This window comes from Tubulanus polymorphus, chromosome 3 (genome assembly GCF_964204645.1).
Source record: "Tubulanus polymorphus chromosome 3, tnTubPoly1.2, whole genome shotgun sequence".
Taxonomy (NCBI): domain Eukaryota; kingdom Metazoa; phylum Nemertea; class Palaeonemertea; order Tubulaniformes; family Tubulanidae; genus Tubulanus; species Tubulanus polymorphus.
This window is the reverse complement of record NC_134027.1, coordinates 7,458,916-7,480,554: the sequence shown is the minus strand read 5'-3', so window position 1 is coordinate 7,480,554 and position 21,639 is coordinate 7,458,916. Positions and strand designations below refer to the sequence as shown.

Genomic DNA, 21,639 nt, shown 5'->3' with positions numbered 1-21,639 from the left:
TTTCGGGAGATTTTAACCTAACTCAGTTAGTTGTAGCCGGAATTAGTTACAGTTTCACTTGATTTATTCTTGAGTTTAACAGTGTCAGTACTGTTTGAGACAGTGTTTCAAGGATTTGCAGTTTTTCAGTGTACCCGCCGCTAGACTGGTGCCAGAGTGCCGTTAAGTGCTGCCCTTGTATGTCCCATTGACGGTGAATGTGTGAACTAACCTAACAAATGGGTGTTTCTTACTTCGGCATGCGAGTAGATAAGATTAAGGGCAGCACGCAACGGTCCACGGCTTGTTACATCTTTCAAGGTCGTTGAGCTCGAATGATTGGTTTTAGGCGTCTACTAGTGTAAGTTTGAACTCATTTCGACTTCACTGTTTTGCTTCGACGAATTCCATCTGTGGCTTGCTACATTTGTATTGACTTATAGACACTTTTTAAGCCGATACGATATTTACTATTAACTTTTTTGATTGATAAGCATTGTTAATTTGTATAACCAAGCGGTAGATTCAAAATGGCGGCCTTTTCAACCGCAGAAATTCAGGGGCTAGAGGTTACAGTTCAGAGGGTTAGGGGTTAAGAGTATAGATGGTCCACATAGTTTAGGGTTAAGGTAAGCTTATGCCTTACATAGTAGCTAAGAGTAAGGATAAATCTAATGAAAAAAGTATGGTTTCCAGCAGTTCGGTATAGGCTCAGGTGATAAGAGCGCTATGCGAGCACTCGTGTTGCATGTTCGAAACCCATTTTTTAAGTAAGTGCCTACAGCCAATGGGCATGTGCAACTGCTCCAAACTAACATCAGCCATGCGTATCATCTATGTTTCAGGAAAATGACTTGTGAACTTTCAAATGGTCGACTTTCAATAAAACTTACAGATGGAACACCAGTTGTTCTGGGAAGGGGTCCAGAAACAGAAATAACTGATAAACGATGTTCAAAGAAACAAGGTTTGTTAATTTTCATTTTAGAAATGGTAGAAGCGTATCGATTTTGAGGACATTGATCACAGCATATCATGTATTCTTTTGTTGTTGATCTTCAGTTGAATTGACTGCTAACATACATGAGCAACACGTTACTATTACACAACTTGGAGCCAATAATTCCTATAAAGCATCTGACTCGATCGGACGAAAATCTTCGATGATATTCAAACATTCTGATGTTCTGTATTTTCTGGAAGGGCAATTTCCGTTTACTGTTTATTTTCATCATACTGATTTTAAGTCCAGTGCTGGTAAAAAGAATAAGTTAAGACAATTGTCAGATGATGGAAATAAAGATTGGAAGAAGCGAAAATTGGATGAAGATTCTATCACACTGAATGATGATGGTGATAATGAGAATGAGGAGGAAGACCTTGAAGCTATCAACGAAAAACTTCAGTTCATGAAAAAAAACTTTGCTAACACAGACACACAAGAATGTAGCTCCAATGTTACTGATAATGACTCGGACAATGTCATAGATAACAAAACAAGTTCTTTTGTTAATTTCCGTAAACCGAATGCAGATTCTAAATGGGAGAATCCTGAAGATTCTCTGTTGGTCTATACAAGCACCGGTGTTATTAGTAGAAACAAGGTTAGATCTTTTTGGGTGACATTTGTTACAGGATACATGTATGTATATGTAGAAAATAAACTATTGCAATTATTCATGATGTTCTTCGGTTCTTAGGTTGCAGCATTCGATATGGATGGTACAATTATAACCACAAAATCAGGGCGAGTTTTTGCAGTTGATTTCAATGACTGGAAGTAAGTACTCATTCAAAAGTTCATCAAAGTTTTTTAAACTGTGCATAAAGGATTTTTCACTAGCATGGCAATATTTCAGATTTCTGCTACCAGAAATTCCAGGAAAACTGAAGAAACTTTTTGCCGATGGTTTTAAGATCGTGTTTTTTACGAACCAGGTACATTCGACATTATACATGTGTTTCGAAATGAAGGCCCTGTAAAGATTCTGAATACAGATAACAATATTATTAAGATTGTTAATCTCATTGATAGATGGGAATAAGCCGTGGAAAACTCAAGGAAAAAGATCTGAAGACTAAAATCACGGAAATAGTCCGGCAGATACCAGCCCCAATTCAGGTTTTTGTTTCGACTGGCCCAGGTCGCTACAGAAAACCGGCTCTTGGAATGTGGACATTTTTACACGAAAAAGTAATTTATTATCTGTAAAGCATTTACTATCATCAGTCAAACCAACTCTCTTAAAACCATTTGTTGTTCGAAAGAAAACGAATCATTTTACTCTTGTTTCAGGCGAATGATGGCATTGATATTGATGAAAAATTGAGCTTTTATTGTGGAGGTAAATGCAAACTAATATAGTTGCTACCTGTGCATGGTTAAAGAAGGTTTAATTGTGCTATGGTTACATCTAGTGTAAATTTATATTTAACTCATTCTAGATGCAGCAGGTCGTCCTGTAAATTGGGAACCAAAAAGAAAAAAGGACTTCTCATGCAGTGATCGACTGGTTCGTTTAACATAACTCTATTCAATCATCAAGAAATGTTCCAGTCCATATGTATTTATTAATTATTTACATTATTTTCAGTTTGCCATAAATGCTGGTCTTGCATTTCATACCCCTGAAGAATTTTTCAAAAACAGCAAAAAAGCTCCTTTTAATTTGCCAGAATTCAATCCTGTAAGAACTATGCGAATGAACTGAATGTTCATTATCTCCTTTTGCGATATTCTGTTCTTAATTTTTCTGAGCCAAATACTTACGTTCATTCTTCTATTAGCGAAATCTAGATTCCAATGGTCCACTTACTGACCCAGCTAATGAAGAAATTACTTCAACAACCCAGGAGGTACTAATATACTGGTGTATGTATTGTATATATGTTGCAAATTTTCAACTTTCTCTGTTCATCATTTCCTTCTTCTGTTTCAATTTACAAGCTTATCGTGAATGTTGGATTTCCGGCATGTAAGTCTACTAATTATAGAAAAACCGTATTGATCTATTCAATCTAAAATTCATCTGAGTACTAGCCACGAGCAATAGGTATGTTTTATATCCATCTGCAGCAGGAAAATCATTTTTCTCTGAAATGTATCTGATACCGGAAGGATATGTTTACATCAGCCGAGTAAGTATAACAGGGTATTCACAACATTAATTGGTTGTTTATTCTTTGAGCTTGTCTTCGAAGAGGGCTGCTGGTTCAGAATCAAGACTTGCATGATTATTTTGTTCCTGTTACCAATCAAATTAGACTGGTCTGCAATTAAAATTTTTATTACCAGTATTTGATTTTAAGTATAAGTATAAGTATTTATTCACATAATAGATTGATACAAAGCATTTAAGTATACATGTATAATAAAAAACTTTTACAATAAAAAATTTTTGGTAGTAGATTATAAGCAGGGTATGTGTAATTGTAAATCATGCTTTTATTTTGAAGGATATTCTTGGCAGCTGGCAAGCTTGTGTGTCTAAGTGCCTGAAAGCATTAGATTCAGGTTTGAGTGTAGTAATCGATAACACCAATCCAGACCCCGAGTCCAGAAAAAGGTTCTTTAATATAACATAGAATTTTGCTTATTTCATCGTGTTAAAAAGGAATGTGAACTATTACTTATGTTATGAATACTTTTGGTCTAGGTATTTGGATTGTGCTTCAAAGAAGAAAGTTCCCTGTAGATGTTTTTATTTCAATGTGACATTCCAGCATGTTCAACACAATGAACGGGTTAGAATTTTTTGCAATATTTTAACCTTTATAGCCGAAATCGGATTTTTAAGTACTCACGCGCTATTGATCCGATACATTTACTTATGACTGGTTTATTGCAGTTCAGAGAAATTACAGACAAAAATCACCAGAAGATAAATGAAATGGTCTTGCATTCATTTAAGTGAGTGAATCTGTGCTTGTTTGAAAAAAGGGAAACTCTGTTGAGATAGAAGTTTATTTAATTTCAACTATCGCTTCAAGTCCTAATGACTTTCTTTTCGTCTATTTCAGAAAGAAATTCATTGAGCCTGGCTTATCTGAAGGATTTACTAAAATAGTGAAAATCAATTTCGTGCCGAAATTCGCTCACACTGATTTAGAATCATTATATTATCAATATTTGATGGAAAAATGAAATTGTAATTTCTCCATTGATGACAATAAAACATATGTATATTTGTTTCATATTCTGCATGTTGTAATTTTGTCAATATCTATACGCTAATATCATTAAGGAATAAAAAAAGGAACATACACAATTTGCTGGATAGTTATTCTTATAAGAGGACGGTAGATTACAACCACAGCTTAAATAAGATTTTGAAGGTTTCACACACAAGTACCTGAATACCCCCACGGTTCCACAATGATGTAATTTATTGAGGGAAAGAGTTAGATAAAGTTAAATTTGGTCACGGTGCAGTAGTTTTCTGCAACACTACAATACAACCAGCCATCATATGTTTGTACTCGTCGATCTCAATCATTTCGTATTGGCATTTTCCATCGCTTTGCAAATTTTCCACAAATTCGTCGAAACCTCGGAAACTTTCCGTTTCTAAATAGTCTCTCCCAAAACAGGCGAAAACATAGCCGCCTGGAAAAGAAACAGCACGAACGAATTAATCTCGTTATCCGTCCATTCCTCCAGCTGTTCTAAGTTTTTTTTTTTCTGTTCTAAGTTTTAGATGCAGCCAATAACGCGCACCTGTCCTGCACATTCTCAACATCTCTGTCAGTGCCTGGTATTTTATATGCCCAGGAATTATAGCGCCACAACTCACAACGTGGTCATAAAACCCTAAAATGCAAGCTGATAATAAAAATTCTATCATGGAATATCATAAATAAACATTAAGGTCAATTTGTTTCTTACCTGTTGAAATGGAACATGGTTTGTCGACGGTAACAAACTCGATGTAGCAGTTCTCATAGAAACTCTTTCGCACCGCTAGATTCGCCATCTGCTTCGATGGTTCAATGGCGTCAAATTTTCCCGTGAAACCTACCTTCCTCAACTAAGATGATAATGAACAAAACAGATTTTGGGAAATCTTTCACCCACACTATGCGGTCATTGTTACATTATACACAGTAAACCAAGCCTAACCGGACAAACAGGGACGGGCAAAATTAGTCCGAGGTAAGCGAAGTCTTGAGTTAAGGATAGGAACATACGTTAGGATGTCAGAAAAATTATTTTGTTTTTTGACCGAGTCCGGCGAGGTTTTACTGTAATTTATTAAAAAACTATTTTTTCATCCTATGGTTGTGTTATTTAACATTCATAAATCCAATCGCAGCAATGAATAATTCTGTAAGGTTGACCAACACGACCAAACTGAAAATATCAAGTTTAGTTAGAATTACCAAATAAGGTCAAAATCTAAATATCATCAACCCGGATGATAAATTCATATAAATACTCCAGGGCCCGGTTTCACGAAAAATTTAAACTCTAATTTTTGATGTAATTGCTATTGGTTACTTCGTGTTTTCAATAAGGACAACAATTCAAACTCAACCGTTTTAGGCTTAAACGTTTTTGTGAAACTGGGCCCAGACTTTTGACAGTTAAGTCGAGTTGGGATAGAGCGTTGGAGAGTTTTGGAAGAGGTTTGTAAAAGTAATGAGAGCCAGAGTCTTGCAGAGTTCCGAGCAAGCTCTATGGAAGTGAACGCATGGTACGTACGTACATTAAGCTGTAGGAGAAAGAAGAAGAAGATGCTGAAACATCAAACCTTGGAAATTTCTCCAAGATCAAACTATGCTGAAATACTATATGCTGAATTGTTGTTAATTGGATTAGCAGTGTTACTTTGTTGGTTGCTGATTGGATCACTGATGTCGGAAAAGATTGATGTCATACACGCCACTATTATCTTTCACGATAATCATCATATTACCTCCTCGGCGACGAGTCCAGTTCCGGCACCGACATCGAGAATTCTACAATCTTTATTCCGCACATAATCATCGACAACCTTCGCAAGCTTTTCTGGACCAACGTATTTGGCGATCAATTTCATATCCTGTTAAAAAATACAATGACTATGTGTGCAATACTGCGTGCTTTTTCTCAGCAGTTGTCATCGGTGTCTCATGATAGCCGGTCGGAAACTACCTCATCGTATGATGTCCGTTTGTTATAGATTGCAGCAACTTCAGCTGGGTCGCCAGTAGACTCTTGTAATTCTTTCACCAGCGATTTGTAAGCGCTTTCGTTCTCCATTGCATATGTATATATGTATACGGTTATTCACGTGGGCCTGAATATATTACCCTAGATTACTATTCGCAATATGTGCCAGTCGATCCGATTATCTAGGAAAGACAATTCACGCATATATATATATATATATATATATATATATATATATATATATATATATATATATATATATATATATATATATATATATATATATATATATATATATATATATATATATATATATATATATATATATATATATATATATATATATATATATATATATATATATATATATATATATATATATATATATATATATATATATATATATATATATATATATATATATATATATATATATATATATATATATATATATATATATATATATATATATATATATATATATATATATATATATATATATATATATATATATATATATATATATATATATATATATATATATATATAGATAAAAGTGCTGTATTTCTAAAAAGGAATCCTTTCCGCACGCACGGACAATTTTCCAAATCAAAATAAGATTTCCAGATGCCTAATCATTTCTTTGTTCGCGCGTGTGAACGATTAACCAATGATCGATTTGATTTTTTAACGGTCATTATTATATTTCATTTGCTCGAAAAGTTTTCATATCAGGCTAGAGATTTTCAACCACGGCACGGCCGACAACAGTCACAATCATTGTGAATGCCAGAAAGTTGGTGCGATGAATACAAGCGTGATGAATAATTCAGATTCATCGGAAGAATTTATCAACATCTGCGACAAATGGAAAGTGTTACCCATCCATAAGTATCACGTATTCAGTGTCCTAGTGTACACGTGTTTCTACGGACCAGCTTCCTTGTTCGGTGTACTTTTAAACGGATTGACGCTTCTAGTTTTGCGATATATGGCGACGAATGCATCTTACTATCTTATCAAAGTAGTAGCTATCTACGACCTTCTGTATTTGCTCTGCATTCTCATTATGTTTCCTCTTCGGACCCTGCACGTTTACGCAGTCGTCGGAGATGTCGTATTCCGTAAAGATGACTGGGGTTTCGGTTGGCAATTCACCGTGTTTGCTCTCGGATTTTACTACGTTTTTCAGTCGATTAGGAACTGGTGTGTCGGTCTGTTGAGCTTCGAAAGGTTAATTGTGGTAACGTTTCCACTGAAATCACGGCTGTTTTGGTCGCTGTCGAAAGTTACGCTTAATTCTATTTATCGTGAATTTAGTATCGTTTGTTTTATTTCTGCCTATTTTTCTGCCAAACAAAGGGTTGAAAGCGTTCCGATGCTCGAGTACCGGAATGAGAACCTGGATTCTATCTAATGAGTTATCCTACTATTATAGCAATCCTTATCTACTTGACTGGAATGCGAAGATGAGCTCGTGGGTAGGTTTCATTTATCTTTCCGTTATCCCCATGATTTCTCTACTCGTCACCAATACATCTCTCATTCTTGCATTGACTTTACAAAAAACGGTCAAAACCGCAAAAAATATTCATTCGAATTCGAATTCTACAAAACAAGGTAAAGTCCTTCGAATGGTTATTTCTGTTGTAATCATATATATCTTATTTGAGTCGGTGTCGTTTTTGGATAGGGCCTTTTTTGCCAGAATTATAGAAATACAGGGATATGATTATCACACCTCGATGATGGTACGGAAAATTGGCATGGGTTTAACTGTTCTCGATTCTTGTGCCAATTTCATCGTCTATTGCTTCACGAATAATATGTTCCGAACAACGACGCAAAAGATGTTCACCTTACCATACTATAGACAAAAGAGTAATTGTTTTGAAAAGCTTAATCCAACCTTATTACGCCGGAAACACCAAGCTCCGTTAGAGAAGATATATCGACAGGGCCCAGGGACCTTGAAAACTTAATATTCAATCAATAACCAACAAGAACAAAAGTTTTAAAATGATTTCAGATTTTTGAGCTTCATGCTTAAATATGTTTTAGACCTTTTTCCTCGTGCCATTATAGTTGATCAACCCTTATCTTATATGCATTCAAAAACTGTAATGAAAAACAATTCGTCATTTGTTGTCAAGCCCTTTGTCTAACAATCATTCAGAATTACTTTAAGGTCGATCGTTATTTTAAGCCCAACAGCATATTCAGCATACCATTTATCATTCAACGCTCAGATACATCACGAACTGAGCACTGAGCTAGTAATTCTTTAGCTTCGCCTCCCGTTCGGAAAAATGAATGATGATTACAGTATTTGTGGACGGTAAATTTCTATGATAGTATTCAGAAGTGGAAATATTGAGAAATGTTGCAAAGACGAATATCTTGAGGAGTTTATTCGGAAGTTTTCTCTAAAACCACTACGAGGCCAGGATCAGAAAAATGATATTGGTCGATCTCAACGATTTCGGATTTACATTTTCTATCGCGTTGAAGTTTTTCTAAAAAATCGTCGAAACCTCGGAAATGTTCCTTCTCTAAATAATCTTTTCGAAAACAGGCCAAAACGTAACCACCTGAAACAAAAAAAAACAAATCCAATGCTATGATCCCGTTTGATGGAAGTATGATTGTTTCGTTGTTTTTCAACCTTCCAAACGCCTGTTTACCTATTTTACACATTCTTAACAACTCAATCAATGTCTGGTATTCAATGTGCCTGGGGATAATGGCTCCAGAAGTCACAATGTGGTCGTAAAAACCTGTTTTAAATAAGCATGTTTTCAAAGTATCGCTATTTTCAGATTTTAATAACTTGGATATATTCTCCTTACCGGTTGAAATAGAACACGGTTTTTCAACGGTTACATACTCAGAGTAAAAGTTCTCATAACAACCTTTTTCTTCAGCTCGTTTCAACATTCCTGGTGCGGGCTCAATGGCGTCAATTCTACCTTTGAACCCTGCTTTCCGCAACTAGTGCAAAAGTAATTCAAAATGATTTATGTCATTAAATATCTATTCCACCAGCAATTGCCACCCATACCTAATGGATGTGATTTTCATGAATTGTTAAACCATCGACTTTTAAAAAGAATTTCGTCTTTAGAGTCCATAGTTAAACTTTATAACATATTAAAAACGAAAATGCTGTGTAAAATTTTACCTCCTCACCGAGAAGCCCGGTACCGGCGCCAACATCAAGAATTTTACAATCTTTATCCTGCACATACATTTCTATAATCTTTACCAAACTCTGTGGAGCAGTATAGCGCCCATATGACTTTACATCCTCTAGAAAAATGATTCAAGGTCTGAACGATGTTTGATCTTAAAATAGGGATTGTCCCTGTTATTTATTTGGTTTGTAAATTTCGTTAGATTTTTTGATCGAGTGTCCCTTACAGACCCACCACACCTGCCGGGAGCGAAACAGGGGGTTTGATTTTGAAATCGGAAATCGAAGTACAGATATAGTTGTTTGCTCGGCGGTCTAATTTACAGAATTTTCTTTTTTAAATCGAAGTACATAATTGGAAATTCGGTTCCGGTTCATTCAAACAATCTTCCAAGCAGTCTGAACAGGCAAGCGACTGATTGGGATGAATTTTTCTGGCTGCCTAATTTAATACATCAAGATTTTGGGAATAGCTAATTACAAGGGTGAAGATCATTTTGTCCATTTTTATATTTTTTTGGTCGTTTTCTACGTGTAAATAGTCCGATAGTTTATTGTGGTTTTTTTCTCGGGTAGATGATGTTGATGTAGAAGTCCTCTAAGTTGATTGTTCCGCGTGTTGACTAGATAGAAAGGAAGCACATTTCGAAACGCAAATTTTCCAGATGAGAATATGGTCCTTGGGTATCCGAAGTGTAGTTTATGACATCGACGGTGCAGCTCCGATGAGGATGGGTTTCTCCGTCAAGGGGAGCGCAATCGGTACTTCACATCTGGTGCTGAGTTTGCCTAAAAGGAAAAGTTTTTACACGGGAGCAGTTTTGTGTTTCTAATATACAGTGCATAGGTAGGTCTGTGGATGCGTCGCAATCAAACGGACAGTGCTATGCGCATTGATGGACCGTCAGTAAGAAAGCGGCACAGGCACGTGAATATTGAATACATATTTGTACACTTACGAATATACAGTCTTCATCGGGTTTTATTTACATTGTCACGATTAGGTTTTTGGTAGTTTTTAATGAGACTGATGTCAAGAGGCAACTTTCCAGCCACCACCACGCGCAAATAGACTGAGCTTGCTATCCTGAAGCCAAAAAGGAGGCAGCTTTCCAGCTATCGCGGCAATGAGACTGAGTTTACAGTCAAAACATCAGAAACAGTAAACTTACTGTAATGCGTATGTGGTGAAATAAAACAAAAGTGGTCAGACAGTTCTATGCGTATTGATAGACCGTCGTTCCGGTTCGATCCATATCAGAACATACCTCAAGTGTCAAAATCGAAGTATGTAGGTGTAATTAAAAAAAGAAAATGGCGTCGGGTTTAATTAATAGACTACGCTAATGGTATCGATTGTGATTCTGTTTACTGCATTCAGTCCGCTTGCGTCCAGATGTATAAGTATATTGTTAAGACTCCAAATATGAAGGTTTTGTTGAAGTATGATTTCTTGGTTTAGGCGATCTATTAGTGAGTTTTTGAAATACATTATAGTGTTGATGCGGCCAGAGCCTTGTTCTAGATTGTAATGATTTTTACGCCCATGTTTTAAGACAAAGTAAGGAGATATCGGATGGTTTTCGGTGGAATTTAGTTTTTTATTGAAATTACTTATGAACGGTCATTTGTTTTATTCCCCCTAAAGTCTGTAATGTAGTTTACCTGTATATTTTACCTTATCATATGATTCCCATTTATCGTACAGCTCAGTCAACTCAATTGGGCCGTTGCATTGGTGAACTTTGGTGAATACAAATTCGTAAAAACTTTGCTCGCTAGTTATGTTCAATGATTCCATGTCGGCGCCAGGAGAAGTGCTAAAATTCGTAAAAACTTTGCTCGCTAGTTATGTTTAATGATTCCATGTCGGCGCCAGGAGAAGTGCTAAAAGGAAGCAAACTGGTCCAGGGGTGACCTATTTTTAGGTAGTACAGTAGTCGATAAACTTGAACTTGAACTGATATGACTCGATATGATATGACTCGTGGGTTGTCGTCAAAATGGTCCAGGGGTGACCCATTTTGAAAGCACAGTATAGTCGACCCTGCCGTGCATACACCCGTCGCCGGTCTATCTGGTAGCCGTCTTCGGCGAAATAAAACTATCATTTCGGTTTGTTACATTGATTGCGCTTCTTTAAACTGGTGATGGTCACCTAATTCGGTGGAAAGGAAAGTCCCCGGACGCAGCCGAAGCCGGCACCTTGCCTAATCTCAAAATAATTTCAAACTTTTCGAATTCTGAAATATTCGAATAATTCTTAATGTAACGTCTTTATAAGGGATAAGATTTTCAAAAGCCGTGTAAAAGAAATGGTTTTCTTATATTTTCTGGCCAGAAGAATCAGCGCCGGAGACGCCCCGCTGACAATCAATATTCAGCGGTTTATGGATTTAATTAGTCCAACCAGTAGCGAGACGCGGCGCTGGAGAATTGTTTGCTCGCAATCCACAATCTCGAGATCGTTGCTTAAAGATGGCGTCGCTTCTTCGATTTGTAGGTGGACTGCGATTTAGTCGGAATTGTGGTGGTACTATTGCTGCCAGTGTCACTCGACATAAACGGGCTAATTTAGCTGCTCCGGCTTGTTTTATTTCTACAAGTCAGAAGAATAAAGAGGCTGTCAGTGTTACATCCGATGCGTTAGAGAAGACGAAAGAGAAGATTGTATTTCCTCATCCGGATGCGATACCAGATGAAGAACACAAGGTTAGCCATAACTTATTTAAATCATTCTATACTATTGCCATCATATGCCTTATGACAATAATTTCATTTCAGAACTGGATCTCATATGGATACAGTTTAACAGATAAAGATGAAGATGAATGGGCTCATAATATCATCATGTTTGCTGGAATAACTCTATGCCTTTGCGGTGGATCGTTCATATTCGCATATCTACCCGATTTTCAGTAAGTTAGTTAATTTTCCACCTACTTCGGAAGGAATTTTCATGAAAAGCCAAATTTGATGGTATCGTTTTTCTCTTTTTAATAGATTACAGAACTGGGCGCAGAGAGAAGCGTTTTTAGAACTAGCACGGCGCGAAGAACTAGGCTTACCCCTCGTAGATCCAAATGTAATTCCAGTAGAAAGGATAAACCTGCCTTCTGATGAAGAGTTAGGAGATATGGAAATTATCATTTAATAGTGATAATGTCAACGATACTTTAGTGTGGAAAACTTTTCATGTATATACTACAAACTATCATTAGTGCATCGAGTTTGGAAGCTTACTGATACAGTTTTTTGTCAATTCATTCATTCACGATTGCTTGGATAGGAATCAGGTTTTTCTGTTGTAGAAAATGGCTTTGTATTGCATGAAGTTGGCAAATGTTTTGTTGTTGTAAAAGTAGAAAATAAACAAATATTTATAAATTGTAAATGCACTGCAAGTCTTCCTCATTCATTATCAGGGCTGGCAGGTTTATCTCTGGTATTTACCAAAGGGTTCTTGATTGAAAACATCATCAGGATACCGACAGCAATCGGCGGAGGATGGCACAAGCTTGTATTTACTTACCATCATCACTCAAAACAACTTTTAATTTTGCTGAATAAACATTTATTTTCAAAATAGCATAAAATTATAAACCACAGATTTGTTTTTAATTACAAACTTTTTGAATCATTGCCGTTATTACCAGTACTAGCTTATTGGAAAGTAGATTCCATCCACTTTTTAGGTTACTGGTATACATGTACAAAGATGGATACAAGTAGTTTTAATCAATCAGACAATAATCATTCCATAAGTAAATAACGGTATCTGTCTGATTCACTATGACCTTTGCCGGATTTTTCCAGGAGCATAACTTGACAGAGCTACCGGTACACCTAATACGTTTTCCTTCATTAAGCTTAAAAAAGTTGTTAATAGGAACAGGAATGAAGGCACGTGTTTTGAAAGTTCAGTGAATTTTTTGCTTCCTAGCTGATGTCCATTGGTACTTGAGTTACTGAATCCTCCTCCTGTGAATTCTCTTCAACATCAGCCGATTCCCATAAATCCTGTAAAAGTTCACCTGAAACGAGACATATCTTATCAAGAGACAAATTCATCATACCTATACATAGTCGGCTTTAGCAATTGTCTTTTTGTCTCAATCAAAATTGGGGTTTGTACGTTAAAGAAAATGTGCATTGACCAATTAAGTAGTTCACTAACTCCATTGAATATAACAGTTTCCTGATTTTAGAAGAAACAACCCAGGCAGGTGTGTATCAACTTACGCTCATAGTGGGGAATGTTAGGAAGGTTTTTGTAGATCATTTCGAGTTTACTGATGACACTGATGTATTTATGATCATCGGCTGCCGAATGTTTGACGAAGTGTTGATCCCATTCAGAGAACCAGTGTAACAGCATTAGTCCGTGCCGTAGAACTAGGTGACTCTGTTCGCTGTCATTTCTTAACTCACGATACATCAGACTGAACACTGCCTTTATCACCTAAATTTAGGAAAACGAAAAATGTTGACACTATGTTCAGAAAGATTCGAATTTTACCTAAAATATAAAAAACTGTACCTCGGAACTACAATGACATTCAGTTTGAAGTAACATCAACGCGCCATAACGATGCCGCCTCACTAAACACATCAGTAAACAGACAATCTGAAAACATGGAAAACTCAAACTTCCAATCCAAAAAGCTTTTTCATAATCAGGACCATTCAGGTACCGATAAAATAAATCTTATTCACTAGAAATCTGGATCAAAATGATATTCTTCATACATTAAGCCCCGGGTAAGAACGAAATCTAGATTTAGTAGGATTATTACCGGTATTGTACTTTTAGCCAAGATTCCTTACCTTATGCGAGATTGCTGTAGTACTTTCCACTGGGAATTGTGATGGTTTGATGCAGATCCCATACAAACAGCTCAACACACAATTATCTGTTTATGATTATAAGAATGAATCAAAAATCAAATGAATTAAAACAAATTTGAGGAACAAATGAAAACTTTTCACTCATGTACTTGTGATATAGACATCAATTACCTGACGGAGCACAGAGGGTTGACACGATTAAAGGTGATGCAAGGAGACAATTTAACAAATTTAATGTATTCATCAGAAACTGTGGTTTATCCGATAACAATAAACAATCCAAAACTGTACCATCTTCTAACAATGAACTGAACCTGTAAAAAATATCAACCCATTAGACACATGTAGGAATTGTTTCTTTTTTGTGATTGTTGATAATATCATACCTTTGTAAGTCATTAGTTGCACTTTCCCTGGCTAAAGCAATGAGTACTTGCAAACATTCCTCTGATAAAATAGCCTTACTCGTCATTCCCTAGGAAAGAAAAACCTCGCCTATCATTTTCATCATTCACAAATGGTCATTCTACGAGTGAAGAAAATATACGAGTACCTCATCATTTTTCATCAAAAGCAACTTTTGAAGAATGCTGAAAATCGAAGATCCACAAAAATCAGAAGTTGAATCCTACACAAAAGAAAAATAATGAATGCATGAAAATATCGTATCATATTTTTTTTAAAGTTTTCGAAAATAGATGATACATGTATGATCAGACAAGGGTAATACTGACCCGATTACAGACCAGGCAGTCTCGTATTGGTTGACAATGAATTACAAGTTGCAGCAGCACATGTAATGAATTTCTGGCTAATTCACAAGCAACTTCTAATGCGTTATCATCGGTCGAAGCATGTCCAGCAACTAGGTCGGATAAACTATCCAAACTGCTACCGTGAAATGAACCAGTTGATGATTGAGTTCGTAATAATGGTTTGTTTCTACAGTCGACACAGTTTATATAATTTTGTAAATAATCCTTTATAGATGGTAATACTTTTAGAGTCTCCGCTATTTGACAGTTAAACCAATACTGCCCACATTCAACGGTCGAAGCGATGGTGCTTTTAGAATTGAGTAAAACGTGGAACGCCTCATAAGCCGACAGCCTGTTCTCAATGTTGGGGTTCGAACACACGCCGGTTTCAGATCGATCATTGAACAATCCAATCATTCCACAATTTGAACTGCTATGATCATAATTCGGCAACAACTTCGACACAAGACACGGACCTGGAATTTCACCTACAACAACAAGAAATAAGTGATAATTTCATCATTTCCATGTATGGAAAACGATCTTAAGCAATTGCTCGGTGGGTCATGATCAACCCCAGCAAGACTATGCTATCTGATTAAAACATAAAAGACTGGCCATAATTTACAAGCGTTAGGGTCATCAATCATTTTCAGGGTGTCTCCCACAAAATCTGTATGGACACTTTTGTCAGCTTTTAGTACTCACCACTCGAAATTTTCAATCGCAGGTGATGTTTTCTATGTTTAATTGGTCTTTTCGAAGTAAGTGGAGAATTACCCATTGACACATCGCATTGAACTCCACGAGAGTCTGTAACTGGTTTAGATTTTAGACAATCGCCGATGAATGATTGAGCAGTAGGGAAATTTGCGACTTCTCCGAATTTGCTCGGTGAATTGCCACTGTGTCTAGGTGACTGACTATCACGCATTGGACCTTTAGGACTGCGTACGCTGATGTGATTGTTATTAATTTGAACTTGCTTCTCCAGATTTTTATTTGTCGTCTGAAGCTCAACGATTTCACGATCTTTGAATAAAATATCCGTCTTCATTTTCGACAACTCCGATTCGAGTTCTTTTTGTTTCATTGATAATTCACCATCCTTTAGTCTTAACGAATCTAATTTCTCTTGTTTTACACGAAAGAGTTCCGATTCTTTTTGAGTTAAAGACTGACGAAGCATGTTTATTTGTCCATCTTTGCTATAATTTTCCACTCTAATATGTCTCATCTTGAATAAATGTGAAATAGAAAAGCCTTAATAATGATTCAGGATCCATTTCCACATTTGAGCTACAATTTGATGTCAATATTAGAAAATATTATGTCCTCGCCATTATAGGGGTACTGAAGGGAGCAGACATGCTTACCTGTTCTTTGTATCCAAGTACTTCTGTTTTTAATCTTTGCACTTCTTGCGCCAGTGATTCTGAATAGAGTCCATGTTGTTGCTGATTAGTCTTATTGACGGATGGAAAAGTGGGAGTACTAATTCTACTCTCATTATTTCGCAACACTAAACCGGAATTGAATGCTGAATTATTGAACTGTGGAACGTTAGATTGTATCGATCTCGATTTCATCGATCCACCGAATTCATCATTGTAAGAATGGTATCCTTCAGAAGCAGACAGCGAAGAACTGGCTGTCGCTATCATCGTTTTCGGACGCACCGATGATGCATTATTCTGATCAGCTATACCTAATGCTTGCGAAGCCATGATATCGATCTTTTCGAGCTGATCGCCGGAGAAATCATCGCTCTCATCCCACAGCGAGTCGGGCAGTTCACACATTGTTGTATTAGCGCAAGTATTGGCTGATACCATAGGTATATTCAAATTTAACTTTAAACCGGATCGGGTTAAATTCTCATCATCAGCTGTTGCCGTGCTGGATTGTTTCTGGTTGATGTAATAGATCTACACTACTAATATCTTTTTGTTTACTACATGTATTGTTTTTATTTGAGTTCATACATGAAGACTTTAAGTTTACACAACCGGTGCCGATTGCTTGATATTCCCTTTTCAAATTCGAACTACTATCCATTCCATCTCTTCTGCCATGTCTGCACCACCTGACGTTGTCGTTAAATTGTCTTCTTCACTTGTCAAGTGAAGAAGATACCAGCTTCTCGCCTTCGGATAGCCTTGACTTTATGTTTATAGGACGCCTACTACTGTTGTTTACAGTTGTGTGAATACCACACAACCTACAGACGGGTTATTTGTAGAACGGGAACCAAAGTCAATGGCAAGCTTGACGTTTCCAGCCTCTCAATAAAAAAAAAAAGAGCGTTCGATTTTCGGATTTCGAGCTTCCCCAGCGGAAGTTCGACTTCTTGCGAATACGCGGATGGAGCGGATGAAGTACAGTTTAGACTGGTTGCCGTATTACTGCAAATGTACGGTGCCACAGGCAACCAGTCTACCCTCAACCATCCTCGCTTGTCAGGGCTTGTTCCATCGGAGCTCACCGCGGTTTCTGTGAACAGTTTTTGTTTTATACTTGATGAGATACTCTGTACTCCGAAGTCTGTGTACAGATTTGCTCTAAAAGCATTACGAATGAATTGAATTGAATTGAATTGACTATAACCGATAGCGATTTTAGTAGACGTTCAATTCAGTATGGAACAAGCGCGCGCCTGCGACATACGTTTTTAGCGCATCGCTATGTACTTGGCCTTTAGTGTAAATTGGGTATTTAGACTTTCAAGCGTACCGGTAGTAGCATAATACGTTTTTTACTACGCGCCTAGCCTAGGCCATCGATTATAGGAAATTATATTGACGTTTGTGTGAGTTTATTGGTTACTAGATTTTTGGATTGCACGATTGTTAGACTCGTCCGATTTTTACTGTCAACATCAACAAGTAGGAAGATGATGTTACCTAGTGGAAGATTTCTTAAGATCCTGTATACATTCTTGGGCTTGGTTTTAGCCGTGGTGATCTACATAGCTTTTTTCTATTTGCGTTACATGTATCACGGTATGATAGATGCTACCGATTCGGACAACGCCCAAAGGCTGACTTCTATAGATATTAAAGATCTTAAGAAATTGTTGAAACCGTACTCTATCGGATCACACGTTAAGATATTAGATGTTTACGAGACAACACCAGAAGAAGAAAGATACGAATGCGTCTCGCTGAAAACATCAATTGGCACCACCCCGATATGTATTTATCCACCAGCATTGGATGGCATCATTTCGCGGGAAATTTACAGTTTCGGGATCTGGGAACCAGTGAACCTGAAAACATTAGAAAGCATACTGTTGGAAGATCGGTCATTGCATTTCATAGATGTGGGTGCTAATTTAGGTGTATATACCCTGACTGCTTTGAAACATCTACGGAAAACTGTTTCCGTAGACGCAAATCCGATAAATGGGATGCACCTGAGACGTTCAGTTAAACTGGGAGGCTACGAGAGTCTTTCTACGATCGTCATAAATGCGGTTACCGATGTTCGAGATCCAGTAATCTTGGCATTACCTGATACCAGAAATGTCGGAGGAGCAACTGTCGTTAAAACTAATGATACAGATTTAAGCAGAACGATAGCTACTGACGCGATTCTGATGAACGATCTATTGGATGTAATTCATTTCGATAGAGCGGTTCTAAAAATGGATATAGAATCTTCAGAGTACGCTGCGCTTAGATATTCTGAGAAGATATTTCAGCGAGTTGACATACCGTATATATTTATGGAATTTAGGAATCGGGATTTGATCTTGAAAAGGAAGTTAGAACTTATGGGATATACCGCCTATAGGATCGACGATAGAACTAAACCACAAAGTTCCAAAATTGAAGAATGGGAAGAAGATGTTCTTTGGGTTAAAAATAAAAAAACACTATAGCCGGTACAGAGGATTCGTTTGAGGGGACTTCAATTAGACCAAGGACATATTTAAACTAGTTAATACGTCATTGATTAGACGAACATATCAATGAAGACATATACAGAATATACGCGTCTTTATTAATTTATTAATGTACAGTTGAACCTTGTTAATACGATTCTGTTATACGTAGACTAAACCCGTTTATTGCGATGAATTCCAGTCGATGTCTCGGCTAACATATCAATCCAGATTTGGATAACCCGTTTAATACGACGATTTCCCTTTTGACATAAAATTCGTATTAACGGGGTTCCACTATATAAGCCAAACACGAAGTCTGCTGAAGAGTGCCTTGTAAATACATATATGTGCTAATAAAATTTCTCTAAAACTTGATTTTTATTCGCAAGAAGAGGACGTTCGTGCAATTTGTTTAGTGTAGTGCCCGAGGAGGAGCAAGAATAATCAAATGTAAACAAATCAACAACAAAAATCGACCGTACGTATGCTGATGTAGCCACAAGTATTTCAATTGATTCATTTACATAAATAATTGGTACATAGATTGTACACAACGAGATATTATATTTGATAATGTACATTATAGTAACAGGGCCGTACGTGTATTTACAAATGTTAGGTACGACCCTGAGTAAGTGCTGTAAACTACAATTTATGAGAGGAATTTAATTGGAAGAGCCAAAAAGCGTCCTGATCACTCGCCACGTGTACACTCATTCGCGAACACCAACGCGAATACGTACGGAAGCGATTTTCGGGGACACCATTAAGAAAAATGAAATGTGATTTAAATGTCGAGTTATTATCTCAACATAAATATACAATTGATAAAATTTTGTATCGTTATGAGAAATATTCTAATTCTCTAAAATTCTAAATTCGCTTTTCTGTCGAGATCCACTGCCGTCTTATGGAAATCATTTACGAAAAATCAAAGATTTTATATTACTCCTAGATACATGTATTATCACGACATTCATTTACGTACACGAAAGTGCTGTCCCCAGGACGCTTCCGTGAATGGGACAAAATACGATACGTGGTGTATATCAAAATATGATTAAAAAGTGCTATAATGCATAGAACATAAGATATGTATGTATTTTGGATAGAACTTGAATGAATTGTACAAACGACAAAGATAATGTTCACGCGTATGTCTAGCAGTCCCATGCCGAGCTTTTTTGAGGGGCAGTTCTTTTTCATGAAAACTGGCACTTTTTACCGTGAAAAGGGGAACTTATATATTCAAAAAGTATAGATCTTAGATAGGAAGTGCCCGGGTACCTTGAATAAATCATTTGAGAATGGATTGCTTTTTATTTTCCGAAAAATAAAACATGAAATTTCTATCTAAATTTCGAAAAATCATGTCTCAAATTTGTTTACACTGCCGATTTTGAAGGGCACTTTGAGAATTCAGGAGGTTCGATCGCTACCCCCCGATCCTCCACCCGGCATGTGCGGGTGGGAGGGGGGGTGGTACTATGCCCCACCCGGCATGTATACGTACATGTATTATGCGACCTATAGGTCTAGTGTGCTCAGAGTTTTAAATACTCTACGTATGATTTCTTTACCTACTTTTTCGTTTTGTCCAATATCAATAGCCAATATTTGCACACGTGGCCCTATCTAAATATAACAGAGGCACGCATACGCATATTCTCTGAATACATGCTCGAACGACTTGCTTTTTATCGGCTATTTAACGTATTTTCTGATATGATGATGCATTAACAGAATTGATTGAAATGAATTGAAGTGTCAACGGAACGTAATATATTCATAAAATGATGTGCGTATGCATATACAATCTAGATTTGAAGCAGCAGCTGTTAGTGTACGCACTGTGAGTCATATATAATTACATGTATATTTCAGGAATGCTTTTTGGAACGATTGACATGTGTTATGCACATTTTGTGGATTGAATTTTACAAAAGTAGAGATTTTGGCAATTGTGAAAATCCATCGTTGGATCAGTAGGAACAGGTGCAAGAGAAGAGCTCCAAGCCCGCTAAAAACTACGTTCACCATAAAGAAACGCAAACCCAACCCACACCTTACACCATTCTCACCGTTACCGAATACACGCTTTGTTGGAAAAAGAGGTCACATTATAATAGAGCCTACTTCCACCTACAAAATAACGATTTTCATACAAGTATTTCACGCACCTATGTCGCGAGCACGACTGTAAGACCGAAGCAGTTAGTGAACGATCGAAGTAAATATGTTAAAGACATTTTCCATTGATTTCAGGAAGAAGTGGCCAATTTTTGCCCAATCCCCCTCTCCCCGATGCGTACCCTAGTTGAAGGGACCGCCATACATCAGATGTTCACCAGTAGCTGTGATTTTGTGAACGTATTTTTCAGGACAAACTACTGTTGGGCATTCATTTTTGTATGAAGCTGATTCGAGGCCACCGCGAAAGTTTGTCGCTATGAAAATTAAAGTGACAAAACGCCAAAAAATGGAAAACTATTAGAAAAACCATCGACATTTTACAAATGAAAAATCGATTTGATTTGTTAGCGTTTTGGCGCGGTCATTTCCGGTTTTGCACCCACAACACAACAAACCTTGAGAAAATTAGTTTTAGAATTTGCGTGTTAGCGGAAAAACGCTAAATTGAAAAATAGTTTTACCGTGGTTGAACAATTTGTTTTGGAAAATGAATGCGCCATAACGCCGAAAGATCCGTTGGCGCACGGATCTCATCATATTCGTCTAGAAGCACCAAACCGGATTCCATTATTCGGTCTTTTTTTTCGGAGATTTTGGCGTTTTTTCAAATATTTTTCAATTCAGGCAT

The 21,639-nt window shown here is 36.9% G+C and overlaps 6 protein-coding genes across 7 annotated transcripts; 3 read left to right on the top strand and 3 right to left on the bottom strand.

The window, feature by feature from the left end:
• Positions 1-290: 290 nt before the first annotated feature.
• On the top strand, positions 291-4,194 carry LOC141901494 (uncharacterized protein F21D5.5-like). 2 transcript variants are annotated; one of them, XM_074788766.1, is made up of 16 exons: positions 291-340; positions 825-946; positions 1,042-1,583; positions 1,680-1,759; positions 1,839-1,917; positions 2,015-2,173; positions 2,276-2,324; positions 2,425-2,492; positions 2,574-2,666; positions 2,767-2,835; positions 2,927-2,954; positions 3,056-3,117; positions 3,436-3,545; positions 3,636-3,723; positions 3,828-3,889; positions 4,000-4,194. In XM_074788766.1, exons 1-16 carry the CDS (start codon positions 315-317, stop codon positions 4,121-4,123), a joined length of 1,761 nt encoding a protein of 586 aa, XP_074644867.1. In that variant the 5' UTR covers positions 291-314; the 3' UTR covers positions 4,124-4,194. The 2 variants fall into 2 exon arrangements, with proteins under 2 accessions (XP_074644867.1, XP_074644868.1); XM_074788767.1 differs by lacking the exon at positions 3,636-3,723 and having other exon boundaries at positions 4,000-4,113.
• On the bottom strand, positions 4,070-6,223 carry LOC141901495 (uncharacterized). Its single transcript, XM_074788769.1, has 5 exons — positions 6,113-6,223; positions 5,895-6,020; positions 4,865-5,006; positions 4,697-4,789; positions 4,070-4,585 (listed from the first exon to the last, which is right to left on the bottom strand). Exons 1-5 carry the CDS (start codon positions 6,218-6,220, stop codon positions 4,401-4,403), a joined length of 654 nt encoding a protein of 217 aa, XP_074644870.1. The 5' UTR covers positions 6,221-6,223; the 3' UTR covers positions 4,070-4,400.
• Positions 6,224-8,539: 2,316 nt separating this feature from the next.
• On the bottom strand, positions 8,540-9,380 carry LOC141901282 (uncharacterized). The gene is made up of 3 exons (XM_074788428.1): positions 9,312-9,380; positions 8,980-9,121; positions 8,540-8,721 (listed from the first exon to the last, which is right to left on the bottom strand). The coding sequence occupies exons 1-3, from the start codon at positions 9,378-9,380 to the stop codon at positions 8,540-8,542; spliced, it is 393 nt and encodes a 130-aa protein (XP_074644529.1).
• A 2,396-nt stretch (positions 9,381-11,776) lies between these two features.
• LOC141902534 (NADH dehydrogenase [ubiquinone] 1 beta subcomplex subunit 11, mitochondrial-like) lies at positions 11,777-12,848 on the top strand. Its single transcript, XM_074790308.1, has 3 exons — positions 11,777-12,035; positions 12,108-12,241; positions 12,327-12,848. The coding sequence occupies exons 1-3, from the start codon at positions 11,802-11,804 to the stop codon at positions 12,475-12,477; spliced, it is 519 nt and encodes a 172-aa protein (XP_074646409.1). The 5' UTR covers positions 11,777-11,801; the 3' UTR covers positions 12,478-12,848.
• Positions 12,849-12,886: 38 nt separating this feature from the next.
• On the bottom strand, positions 12,887-17,251 carry LOC141902533 (ATR-interacting protein-like). Its single transcript, XM_074790307.1, has 10 exons — positions 16,306-17,251; positions 15,638-16,166; positions 14,906-15,417; positions 14,725-14,799; positions 14,558-14,646; positions 14,343-14,485; positions 14,151-14,236; positions 13,864-13,950; positions 13,566-13,785; positions 12,887-13,357 (listed from the first exon to the last, which is right to left on the bottom strand). Exons 1-10 carry the CDS (start codon positions 16,762-16,764, stop codon positions 13,263-13,265), a joined length of 2,295 nt encoding a protein of 764 aa, XP_074646408.1. The 5' UTR covers positions 16,765-17,251; the 3' UTR covers positions 12,887-13,262.
• A 311-nt stretch (positions 17,252-17,562) lies between these two features.
• Positions 17,563-20,271, top strand: LOC141902288 (uncharacterized). The gene has a single exon (XM_074789946.1). It carries the CDS (start codon positions 17,823-17,825, stop codon positions 18,810-18,812), a length of 990 nt encoding a protein of 329 aa, XP_074646047.1. The 5' UTR covers positions 17,563-17,822; the 3' UTR covers positions 18,813-20,271.
• The last annotated feature ends 1,368 nt before the right edge of the window (positions 20,272-21,639 follow it).

What these genes read in the sequence shown, in the direction of transcription:
- LOC141901494 (XM_074788766.1), top strand. Translation starts at nt 315, where the DNA reads ATGATTGGTTTTAGGCGTCTACTAGT. An exon ending in ACGATGTTCAAAGAAACAAG is followed by an intron (nt 947 to 1,041) that starts GTTTGTTAATTT and finishes GTTGATCTTCAG; the next exon opens with TTGAATTGACTGCTAACATA. An exon ending in GAATGTTGGATTTCCGGCAT is followed by an intron (nt 2,955 to 3,055) that starts GTAAGTCTACTA and finishes ATCCATCTGCAG; the next exon opens with CAGGAAAATCATTTTTCTCT.
- LOC141901495 (XM_074788769.1), bottom strand. Translation starts at nt 6,220, where the DNA reads ATGGAGAACGAAAGCGCTTACAAATCGCTGGTGAAAGAATTACAAGAG. An exon ending in CTGGACTCGTCGCCGAGGAG is followed by an intron (nt 5,007 to 5,894) that starts GTAATATGATGA and finishes TTATCATCTTAG; the next exon opens with TTGAGGAAGGTAGGTTTCAC. An exon ending in GTTGAGAATGTGCAGGACAG is followed by an intron (nt 4,586 to 4,696) that starts GTGCGCGTTATT and finishes TTTCTTTTCCAG; the next exon opens with GCGGCTATGTTTTCGCCTGT.
- LOC141901282 (XM_074788428.1), bottom strand. Translation starts at nt 9,380, where the DNA reads ATGTATGTGCAGGATAAAGATTGTAAAATTCTTGATGTTGGCGCCGGT. An exon ending in CCGGGCTTCTCGGTGAGGAG is followed by an intron (nt 9,122 to 9,311) that starts GTAAAATTTTAC and finishes CTTTTGCACTAG; the next exon opens with TTGCGGAAAGCAGGGTTCAA. An exon ending in ACCGTGTTCTATTTCAACCG is followed by an intron (nt 8,722 to 8,979) that starts GTAAGGAGAATA and finishes TTTTTGTTTCAG; the next exon opens with GTGGTTACGTTTTGGCCTGT.
- LOC141902534 (XM_074790308.1), top strand. Translation starts at nt 11,802, where the DNA reads ATGGCGTCGCTTCTTCGATTTGTAGGTGGACTGCGATTTAGTCGGAAT. An exon ending in TACCAGATGAAGAACACAAG is followed by an intron (nt 12,036 to 12,107) that starts GTTAGCCATAAC and finishes ATTTCATTTCAG; the next exon opens with AACTGGATCTCATATGGATA. An exon ending in GCATATCTACCCGATTTTCA is followed by an intron (nt 12,242 to 12,326) that starts GTAAGTTAGTTA and finishes TCTTTTTAATAG; the next exon opens with ATTACAGAACTGGGCGCAGA.
- LOC141902533 (XM_074790307.1), bottom strand. Translation starts at nt 16,764, where the DNA reads ATGGTATCAGCCAATACTTGCGCTAATACAACAATGTGTGAACTGCCC. An exon ending in TTTTGATGAAAAATGATGAG is followed by an intron (nt 14,647 to 14,724) that starts GTACTCGTATAT and finishes TTTCTTTCCTAG; the next exon opens with GGAATGACGAGTAAGGCTAT. An exon ending in TAACATTCCCCACTATGAGC is followed by an intron (nt 13,358 to 13,565) that starts GTAAGTTGATAC and finishes GTCTCGTTTCAG; the next exon opens with GTGAACTTTTACAGGATTTA.
- LOC141902288 (XM_074789946.1), top strand. Translation starts at nt 17,823, where the DNA reads ATGATGTTACCTAGTGGAAGATTTCTTAAGATCCTGTATACATTCTTG.